General features: G+C 33.4%; 1 protein-coding gene across 1 annotated transcript in view; it reads right to left on the bottom strand.

Moving 5' to 3' along the window:
* The window catches only part of LOC125039677, a 10,628-nt gene extending 382 nt beyond the window's left edge, over positions 1–10,246 (bottom strand). The window contains exons 1-3 of the mRNA XM_047633871.1: positions 9,851–10,246; positions 1,277–1,368; positions 1–1,028 (exon numbers count right to left, since the gene is read on the bottom strand). The exon at positions 1–1,028 is cut by the window's left edge and continues 382 nt beyond it. Coding sequence (XP_047489827.1) covers positions 1–1,028; positions 1,277–1,368; positions 9,851–9,860 — 1,130 coding nt within the window. The 5' untranslated portion in view covers positions 9,861–10,246. The remainder of the gene's footprint in view (positions 1,029–1,276; positions 1,369–9,850) is intronic.
* Between the last annotated feature and the right edge of the window lie 2,254 nt (positions 10,247–12,500).

Here is a 12,500-nt window from a genome sequence, read left to right as displayed (position 1 = left end):
TCGTCGTCGGTGCTGCAAGGATTGGCATACGGGTGTGAATCCCTCTCCATGCTCCGCCAGTCTTCTCTAGTCCTTACTCTCATTCTTCTAAGAGTTTGTGGCCCTATCATGCCTTGCCAAGTGGCATTGCCTGACCGCCCTTCCTCCTGCTCGTCTTCGCCCAGGGATTCGTAGAGATGTTCAGGATCTGAGACGGCCTTGTGCAGCTCCGGGGTGCGACCTTTCGCAAGGGAATTGGTAGTAATGACATTCATGTAAGGTCCCGAGACCTCTATCACGTTCATATATTGCACGCCATAGAGCTGCTGCTGCTCAACGGTCCTACCTCCTAGTGGTCTTTGCAGAGTGGCTGAGTTTGATCCGCAGTTATCTTCCGAGTCTTCGCCCAGACTAACGTAATCAGGTTCCTGGTCCGAAAAGGACCTGCGTTGCTCTATCACGTTCTTGGAACTTGGAGGTTTGCTTGTTAATGATCTCGCCTCCATTTTTAGAGCGAGTTCCAGGGAAAAAGCTGATTTTATCTGAATCTTTCCCGCCGCGGAATTATCTTTCCTAAACTTTATTTCCTTGTTGGATTTCATTATAGTTGAACTCTCACTTGAATGTTCAGAACGCAGGTCTGACAGGCAGCGGTTTCGAGAGCTCTGTTTGGTTTCCGCCAGTGAAGCCTTCAGATTAGGAGAGCTTTTATCCAAGTAGGGACATTGTGCCTCGATCCCGGGACTTCCTAGAGATAGAGGTTCAGAGTCTGAGTGCAAGCCTTGAGGCTGTTCTTGAGTTTCAGACCAGACTCCAAGAGCGTGGCAGTCAGCAGATCTACCATGAAGATTGTGGCGTTTCGACGCTGACTTGAGATGCCTGTTCTCTTGACCGGAATTCGCCGAAGCCCCCAAAGGATGCTCCGAGGCGGAGTGGAAGGGCGAAGAAGAGGGCGGCTGCAGGGAGCGAGGGACGGGTGGTGGCTTGCGCCGGGGAGGACGCGACCCACGGATGCCTCCAGAGGCTTCACCCGTGCGTGAGATGTCTATCTGTGAAGAGAGGAATTCGACTGCGGTTATAACTTTCCCAGGTATCATATTATATTTTACATGTAAACTCTTTGTGGCAAGTAAATGTTTAATTCTGGACGATCTGGAATCGCTTTACTCGCTCTTCTTTTTATCTGAATTTCGCAAGCAGGCAAACTTTTAAATGCAATAATATCACTTCATCTTACGTCGATATATTTCATCACATTTGTGGGTATGTACGACTTGTACGTGTGTGTTGCACTTACCCGACGCCTTGCTCTGTAGTAGCAAGCAAAGGCGGTCACCGTAGCCACAAGGGCGATTACCAATAAGACAATAACAGCATACAGGGGGGAATCTGAAAAAAAATACCTTTCATGCGTTTGTTCTCAGTTTTCACAGTACGAGTACCTATCATGCTTCTTAATTTTTTTTATTTAATTTGATCGGCAATAAGCTATGCGTTTATTTTTATGAACACCATCATCATTATACATGTTCATCATTATTACTCCTTTTCCTTTAGATTTTCGCATTGATGCACACAGTTGTAGTTACTGTAGTGTAACTGCTGCTGCCACAGATGCTGCTCATTGCTCTCATCATTTCCGCCTTCATAACCGTCTCCTCATCATTTCTTTATTTGTACAAGGCTGATCTGATTCCATGAACATATGATGGTAATCACAAGCGTTCATTGCGAAACTTCTACAAATACTGCTTCTTCTACTACTACTATTACTGTAGAGGATGATGATAATGATAATGATAATAATATTAATAATAATAATAACAATAATAATAATAGCAATAGTAATTATAATAATAATAATGATAATGTTAATAATAATAATTATAATAATAATAATAACGATAATGATGATAATGATAATAATGACATTAACAAAATAACAACAACAAACGGGATAATAATAACCACAACAACATCAACAAATACAGTAACAATAATAATAATGATTATAATGATATTAATGATAGTAGTAGTAATAATAATAATAATAATAAAAATAGTAAACGATAATAATAATGATAATAATAATAATAATAATAGTAATAATGATAATAATAATGATAACAATAATAATAATAAAAGTCCCCCGAGACCATGAAGTACCGGGTTGGCGTCCGGCGGGGGTTAGTCTGTCTCATGGGTGGGGGGGACTCTTTAGCTTTGAATAGCAGCCTCCCTAGTGATGGTATCACGATAAAAATACTGGTGGTTGTGACACCCTATCACCACAATCCTCCTTATGAGTGTAATGTCAAATAAAAATAACACAGACAACGGCGTGAATGGGGCTGGAACTTTATGTGAAGGTCACTCGCCCGGCAGGTGTTCTCCGGTTCGACAGCGGAGACCCGGTCGTTATCCTAATACTGTCAGAACAAAGTGGAATAAAGAAGTAAATAAAGTAGTTATGGAATGTTTTTGCAGAAGTAAACCATTTGATGAAAATGGAAAACCTATCAGAGGATAGAGGCAAAGAATGTTCAGAGAATGGAGGAACAGAGGAGGGTTTGAGTCGACTGAGCAACGTATATGTGTCATCAGAAGGAACGGTTGGCTTTCAGAACTTGAGTTGGAAATGATAAAAAGAAGTGTTATAGAGGAAGAGGAAAGAGAAGCTAGTAATGATGAGGAGGATGGTAGAGAGCAGATATATAACGAAAACTTTGTGGATGTCGATGTTGAGGAAAATTTGGTGAACGATGTAAATGTGGAGGAAAATGATCAGCAAAATGGTGGGTTTGTTGTCGAAGATGATGTGTTAGAGAATATCTTGTCTGAGAGTCAAAGGGTAATTGTTGAGAATCTAAGAAAAATTTATGTTGAAAAGAGAACCGCAGAAGGAATATCCTTTAAAAAGGTTGATAAGAACAAACTGAAGAGAGAAATTAATAGAGTAAATCAAGTGATTCGTCACATTGAAACCAAAAACATCACAGAAACTAATGAATTGATAAGGGCAGCAACTGTATGGGTTGCAGAACAGCTAGGGTTAAAGAAGCCGGAATTTAGAGCTAAGAAAGATCCTTGGTGGAAACGCCGCATTGAAGATGATATCAAAAGAATAAGGAAAGATGTAAACATACTAGAGAGAGACCTAAGAGGTGAACTCAGCCACAAGAAAAGTAAAACATTGCAGAGACTGAAAGAGAAATATCGGGTGCATAAGAAAGGTATTAAAACTGTGATTGAAGAATTGAAACAAAGAATGATTGCCAAAAGTGCAAAAATTAAGAGATACGATCAAAGGATTAACCAGTTCAGACAAAATCGAACATTTAGTATTGACCAGAAAAAAATTTACAAGGAAATGAATGGGGGTGAAGCTAGAACAAACGAGGTACCAGATGCTGAGGAGAGTAGAAGGTTTTGGGGTGATATTTGGACAGTGGAGAAGGAACATAACAAAGGTGCAGAATGGCTGTCTGAGTTAAAGAATGAAGTTAAAGGGAGACACTCACAGGAAGGGGTCACTATAAGTATTGAAAATGTCAGAAAACAAGCTAAGAAAATGCCAAACTGGAAGGCTCCAGGCAAAGATGGTGTCCAGGGATATTGGATCAAAAACATGACCAACATGCACGACAGAATTGCTAACCAACTAAATAAGATTTTGATGGGAACGGATTCCCTTCCCAAATGGTTAACACATGGACGGACTGTGTTGTGCCAGAAGGATCCCAAGAAAGGGAATGCGGTTGAGAACTATAGGCCGATAACATGCCTTCCACTGATGTGGAAACTGATGACAGGAATCATAGCTGATCAAATGTACGATTACCTAGAAAAAGAACATCTACTACCTGATGAAGAGAAGGGTTGCAGGCGAAAGAGCCGGGGTACAAAAGATCAGTTATTGATTGACAAAACAATCTTGAAGGATTGCAGGAAAAGGCACACTAATCTGGCTATGGCGTGGATAGACTATAAGAAAGCTTATGACTTCGTTCCCCATAGTTGGATTAGTGAGTGCATGGAAATGTTTGGAATAGCTGGTAACGTGAGAGAGTTTTTGCAAAGAAGCATGGTGCAGTGGAAGTTGTCCTTAACTTCCAATGGAGAGGAACTTGGCGATGTGGATGTTAAAAGAGGGATATTCCAAGGGGATAGTTTGTCACCATTATTATTTGTCTTGAGCATGATACCCTTATCGTCATTACTCAGAAAGGTAAATGTATGCTATGAGTGGGGGACAAAGGAGTATAAACTTAATCACCTACTCTTTATGGATGATTTAAAACTATATTCCAAGAGTGAAGAACAGATAGACTCCCTTATACAGACTACTCACATTTTTAGTAATGATATAGGCATGGAATTTGGAATCAAGAAATGTGGGGTTCTAGTCCTAAAAAGAGGGAAGATTGTTAGATGTGAGGGCATAGAATTACCGAATGATGAGATAATAAAAGAAGTTGGACAAGAAGGATATACTTATCTGGGTATTGTGGAATTAGATAAGGTGAAGGAGAATGAAATGAAAGAGAAAACAATGAAGGAGTATAAGCGACGGCTGCGGTTAATTCTAAAGTCCAAGTTGAATGGAAGAAACAAGATAACTGCAATTAATACCTGGGCAGTAGCAATATTCAGATATGGAGCAGGAATAATATGCTGGAGAGAGAAAGAACTGAATAGTATCGATAGAAAGACAAGAAAAAACCTGACAATGTATGGTGCCATGCACCCAAAGAGTGATGTAGACAGACTATATGTAAAAAGGAAGGAAGGAGGTCGTGGCCTTATCAGTGTGGAACAATGTGTAAAAGGAGAAGAAAACAGCTTAGGTTTTTATGTGGCAAACTCAGAAGAGTTGTTGATAAGAGGTGTGTGTGCTTCAGGAACCATACAGACAGAGGAGACAATGGAGAAGGAAGAATTCAAAAGGAGAAAGGCAGAAGAGCTCAAACAGAAATGGACAGGAAAGGCAATGCATGGGCAATTCGTTAGAGAGATGCCAGAAAGGGTAGACAGGGTTAAATCTTGGGAATGGCTGTCAAGGAGTGATTTGAAGGTTGGAACGGAAGCTGTCATATGTGCTGCACAAGAGCAAGCAATAAGGACCAACTACGTGAAGCATTATATAGATAAGAGCAACGACAGTCCACTGTGTAGAATGTGTGGTAAACGAGGTGAAAGCATACAACATATTGTTTCAGAGTGCGAGAAATTAGCTCAGAAAGAGTACAAAAAACGTCACGATAACGTGGCAAAGAAAGTACACTGGGATTTATGTAGGAAACATGGGCTTCAGCATTCAGATAAGTGGTATGAACACACCCCAGAGGGTGTTGTTGAGAACGAGGCCGTGAAAATTCTGTGGGATATCAATGTACAATGTGATAATGTCATTCAGGCAAGAAGACCAGATGTTATAGTCATTCATAAGGAAAAGAAAGAGGCTCTAATAGTTGATATTGCTGTACCTGCGGATACGAGGATTGCAGAAAAAGAGTTAGAGAAGGTAGAAAAGTACCAAGATCTGAAAAGAGAAATAAAAAGGTTGTGGGAACTGCGATGTGCAAAAGTTGTTCCGGTAGTGATTGGTGCCCTCGGAAGTGTTACAAAAGATCTTGAATGTTGGATTGAAAATATGGACATTGTGCCAGAGGTTGGAGTACTGCAGAAGACTGCTTTATTGGGGACAGCACGAATACTGAGAAAAGTGCTAGAACTTTAAAGGAGAAGGACACCTGTTAGCCTTTAGTCATTTGCTATGACTCGCCTAACAGGAAGAAAAACGGCAATAAGACCAGCCAGTGCAGAAAAGCTTAAAATCCCATAATAATAATAATAATTGTAAACATGATAACGATAAAAACAGGCACGTACGGATATAAAGAAACATCATTCCAACATACAAGCAGGCAGACCAATATAGAGATAAGGAGTAGGCGCAATATCCTCCACGCAGATGCTACGCAACAGACCCGGATGCCTCCTGCCACGGGAGGAACTGCGGGGCCCCCTCCTTGCCCAAGGGAACCCTGGGTGCAGTTTAACGTCACGTCCAGGACAAAATAATAATAATAATAATAATAATAATAATAATAATAATAATAATGATTGTAAACATAATAACGATAAAACACATAATAGCAATGATAATGATAGTAATAGTAATGAAGATAATGATAATGATAATGAATATGATAATGATAGTAATAGTAATAAAGATAACGATAATGATAATGAAAATGATAATGATAATAATAGTAATAAAGATAACGATAAGGATAATGAAAATGATAGTAATAACAGTAATACTACTACTACTACTAATAATTATAATAATAATGATAACGATAATAATAATGATAATAGCAATAATAACAATAATCATAATAATAACACTAATAATAATAATAATAATGATAATAATGATAATAATAATAATGATAATAATAATAATAATAATAATAACAATAATAATAATAATAATAATAATAACAATAATAATATTAATAATAATAATAAACATAATAACAACAATTATAATGACAATGAGAGAGAGAGAGAGAGAGAGAGAGAGAGAGGGAGCGAGAGAGGAGAGGAGAGAGAGAGAGAGAGAGAGAGAGAGGAGAGAGAGAGAGAGAGAGAGAGAGAGAGAGAGAGAGAGAGAGAGAGAGAGAGAGAGAGAGAGAGAGAGAGAGAGAGAGAGAGAGAGAGAGAGAGAGAGAGAGAGAGGAGAGAGAGAGAGGAAGGTGAGAGAGAGAGAGAGAGAGAGAGAGAGAGAGAGAGAGAGAGAGAGAGAGAGAGAGAGAGAGAGAGAGGAGAGAGAGAGAGAGTGAGCGAGAGAGAGAGAGAGAGAGAGAGAGAGAGAGAGAGAGAGAGGGAGAGAGGAGAGAGAGAGAGATTCATCATTTAATCTACAAGTCATCTATTTGTAATCAAAACAGTATTATTATTATTACTATTAAGATTATCATCTTTCTCTTTTTTCTCATTATTATCATTATTCTTTATTGTCATTATTATTATCATCATTGTTATCATCATCATTATTATTATTATTATTATTATTATTATTATTATTATTATTATCATTATTATTATTATTATCATAATCATTTTTAGTATCATTATTATCACTATTACTTTTATTATCAGTGATGTTAATAGTGTCATAATTATAATGACAATAACAACAATAATTGTAATAATGATAATGATAATAATAGTAGTAATAATAATAATAATAATAGTAGTAATAATAATAATAATAATGATAATAATAATAAAAACAACAATAGTAATAATAATAATAACAGTAATAGCAACGACAACAACAACAACAATAATAATGATAATAATAATAAGAATGATAATAATAAGAAGAATGAAAGATGGAATAATGCATTACTGCTTTAATATAGACATATGACAACCCTCCCTGACCTGGCCTCGAACCTAGGTCACTCTAGGACCAGTACCAGACCAACCATGACTCACGACCCACTTAAACGGAGTGGGCAACTCTTACTCCCTCCGCAGATAGTGCCTATCTACTCAATGTAAAACCTCGCTATCACAATGATGAAAATGATAATAATAATGATAATAACATTACTACTATTACTACTAATGATAATAATGAATATAATAATAATGGTAAAAGGGACAATATTAATAATAGAAACAATAATTGGTGATGACAAAATATATAAAACATAATAAGAGTAATAACAATATTAATAATAATAATAATAACAACAAAATAATAATATTTTTATGATATTAATAATACTTTTATGATAATAATAATAATTATAAAATACTACTACTACTAATGATAATAATGACAATAATAATGATTATATGATATCTTAATTATATGATGTCAATAATAATAATAATGATAATGATAATAAAGATGATGATGTTAATAATAACAATAATGATAATGATTATAAGAAGGATTATCATTAATAATAATAATGAAAATAATAATAATAAGGATAATAATAATAATTATAACAACAACAACAATAATAAAAATAATAATAACAATAAAAAAGATAATGGTAATAATAATAATAAATATAATAATAATTATAACAACAAGAACAATAATAACTATAATAATAACAATAAAAATGATAATGGTAATAATAATAATAATAATAATAATAACAATAATGATAACAATAATGGTAATAATGATAATAACAATAATGATGATGATGATTGTGATGATGATAATGATAATGATGATGATGATAATGATAATAATAATAATAATAATAATAATAATAATAATAATAATAATAATGATAATGATAACAATAATAATTACTATCAAATCTGCTATTATTACTACTACCACTAGTACTATGATAATAGTAAAACAGTACTAATAACAATGATAATAATAATACTAATATCAATAATGATAATAATAATAATAATAATAATAATAAAAGTAACGCTAATAATAAGACTGATAATAGTGATCATATTAATGATAATAATATAATGACAATTACAGTGATATCAATAAAAATAATAATAATGATAATAGCAATACTAATACTATTTCTAATACTACTACTAATAAGAATGATAATAGTAATAATGATAATATTAATAATAACAAAAATGATAATGACGATAGTGATCATAATAATAAAATGACAATGACATTAATGATAACAATAATGATAATAATGATAATGCTAATACTAATACTAATACTAATAATAATAATAATGATAATAATAATGATAATGATAATCATAATGATGATGATGATGATGATAATAATAATAATAATAATAATAATAATGATGATAATGATAATAATAATAATAATAATAATAATAATAATAATAATAATAATAATGATGATAATAATACTAATAATAATGATAATAAAAATGATAATGATAATCATAATGATGATGATAATAATAATAATAATAATAATAATAATAATAATAATAAAAATAATGATGATGATAATAATAATAACAATACTAATAATAACAATACTAATAATAAAAATAATGATCATAACAACAACAACAACAATAATAATAATAATAATAATAATAATAATAATAGTGACAATAATAATAGACATATGTTAATGATAATAATAACAATGATGATAATAATGATGATGATTATAATGATGATAATAGTTATAAAACAACAACAAAAACAATGATAATAATAATAACAACAACTATAATAATGATAATAGTAATAATAATAATGATGATAATGATAATGATACTGTTACTATTACTATTAAAGTTTCTATTATTGATAATATTGATAGTAATAATCATAATGATGACAACAAAAACGACAACGACAATAACAATAATGATTATAAAAATAATTATGATAATATTGCGATGTTAATAATAATAATAATGATAATAATGACCATCATAATAATAGCAATAATTATAATGATAAGAAAAATAATAATTTCTGTAATATGAATAGCAGCTGCAACTATAACTGTCGCACCAACAAGAACATAAACAATAGCAGCGGCAGCATTTGTATTACTAGTAGTGGTGGTAGTCGCAGTAGCGGTAGTAGCAGCAACAGCAGTAGTAGTAACTCTAATAATGATGAAAATAATAATTAACCTAATGATAATATAATTATCGATAATGGTGCCAGTAGTAATGCTAGTAATGCTATTACTACAACTATTACTACTACTACGACTACTGCCACCACTGCTCCTATTCCTCCTATTACTTCTACAACTACTACTATTAGAACCAGTGATAACAGTAATGAGAATTATTATCACCTTTACTAAAATTTTCAAAGCCAGATGCCAACTTACCTATTACCATCGCTTTTAGTGGTACAACGAAACTAGTCGCTCGGGCTCTTCTTTGCACTGATGATTAAATGTACAACTTGGTAACCTGTAAGTAGATACACTCGAAGAATTTGCAGATAACAGATATGTTACAACCTACAGTTTTATTCTTATTTACAAGCGTAATATTGACTGAGGTGAATGGAAAAAGAAGGAAAAACAATAGCATGACTTGCAAAGAAAAAATAGGGATGAATACAGTCACAATATAAGCAAATATATCTTCGCAAAGACGGTTTGAAACGGTTGCAGTCAATCCAAAGTGAACTTTCGCCAACTGAAAAAGGACGCTAGATGGACTCAGCAGTCTACCTTCCTTCCGCGGAGCATGTCGCACACTGCTCCGAACATGCGTCTCCGGTGATGACTCGTTGCCTGTGTTATCACTTCAGAACTTAAAAGGAAACGTGTTCGTCAAACGCAAGTCTCCGCGACGACTTTCGTGCGAGTACGGAGACATTTTCATATTCTGAGGTGCGTTTGGTGTCATTAATGTCATGTTCAATTTGCTTTCATGTCTAAAGCCTTGATGTGGTTTCTGAATGCGTGTTCCGTTTTGATATTTATATGACAACATATTTATAGTATTTCATGATTAAGTGAAACATACATATACCGGTAACATAGATATTTGGTCAGTGATCACATTCTCTCCTTCCCTTATTGTTGCTGTTCTTGATATTATCATTATCATCATCGTTACCTTTATTGTTGCTGTTATTGGTATTATTGTTAACATTGTTATTATTATGATTGTATACATTATTGTCACTATTATCATTACAATCATTATTAAAATAATAATCATCTTCATTATTATTATCAGCGTCATCATAATAGTTTTAATTCTTCCTTAAACTATTATGCTTTTGCCACATAGTACTGATGTTATAACTTGTTAATTGTTTTCACTCGAACCACATTTTTGGTTCTTTGCCCAGTGCAGTCCCTCGAGCAGTCGTCATTTTCTTTGTGTCGAGAAATCTCGGATGCGTGCAGTTCCAAGAAGACGGTATCCGCGCAGCAATCCTCTCCCAGGTGACTGTCCAGCTTTCCAGGTTGTTCACATTTTCCAAAGAACCTATAATAATTTGCAGCTTCTTCGTTCTAGCATTTCAGGATTTCCCTTGTCAAGAGAATGTTTTTTTTGGAATCTTTACGTCAATCAGACATGGAACGTAATAGGTGGGACATTTTTTGTTACTTAACAAAGGCCAAAATATACGGTTTTGCTTTTTACGCTAAACATCGTCTGTCTCTGAAAGAAAAACCGTTAATGCAGCTTCTTTCTTAAAAAGTTGACTTTCTTCGCGATTTCCTGTTTCTCTCTTAGCGAGAGTATCTGTGATTTGCGTCGTGCCACATCTCAAAGTTAATGCTGGTAGTATAATAAGCATTTTCATCGTTATGGACTTTATGAAGATAGTTGATTGCAGTAATATGTTAAAACTATGTATTGCAATAAATCTTACTTCTGTAATGACAATAATATTATACATTTTATATATTCAACTAAAATTTTGGCAACCTCAGATACATTGTAATTGCATCAGCTGTGGAGCCGCGCGGCGCCATTTTTATTTTCGAACAGAAACTTGCTGTAAATATGTAGAAAACGGATCAATTAATGGTTGACAATAAATCAGAATTGGCCTCCTCAGTATATGTCATTACTGATGTGTAATTATTTTCTTATGTTTATGACTCTCCACGAAAATTATTATCACAGGAGGCACAAGTGGCAGCAGAGGTGCCCACCTTCGAGGTAGAGGAAGGACTGATGCTCAATGCAGATAATTCTGCATTGAGCATCATATAAAACACTTGGAAGACCCTTTTGATATATTGGTAAACGTAAATCAAGTTGTTGTTATTATCATATCATATCATATGATTATTATTATTATTATTTTTATAATCATTATCATTATCTTCGTCAATATCATCATCATTCATTATCATTATTATTGTTATTTTTGTTATGATTTTTATCATTATTATTTTTGTTATTGTTATCATTATGATAATAATAATGTTAATAATAATAATAATGATAATAGTAATAATAATAGTTATTATAGTTATTATTATTATTATCATTATTATTATCATCATTATTATTATTTTCATTATTATTAGTATTATTATTAGTATTATTATCGCTTTCATTATTATTATTTTCAGTATGATGATAACAATAAGCTAATAATTATGATAACGATAATGATACATTTAATAGTAATGATAATAGTAATAATAATAATAACGATATTAATTATAATAATGATCATAACGATAATTGTTATATTCATTATCATTATTATAATAATTATTATTTTTATCATCAGCATTATATGGACGGACACACACACTCTCACACACACACACACACGCACACATATACGGATATATATCTATATCTACAGTATATGTGTGTGTGTGAATGGTAAAACGCACTACCGTGTTGACACTATGGTAGAAATGGCCACACGACACAAACTAGATATATTGAAAATGAGACAGCAGTTTCGACATTCCTCCTGTATTTCATTTTCAGGTCTGAAGAGGAAGGGGCGAGGAGGGAGTGTAAAAGAGGGAAAGGAGAGGCAAT

Source organism: Penaeus chinensis, chromosome 27 (genome assembly GCF_019202785.1).
Source record: "Penaeus chinensis breed Huanghai No. 1 chromosome 27, ASM1920278v2, whole genome shotgun sequence".
Taxonomy (NCBI): Eukaryota; Metazoa; Arthropoda; class Malacostraca; order Decapoda; family Penaeidae; genus Penaeus; species Penaeus chinensis.
The sequence above is the reverse complement of the archived record's forward strand: the minus strand, read 5'-3'. Positions and strand labels throughout refer to the sequence as shown.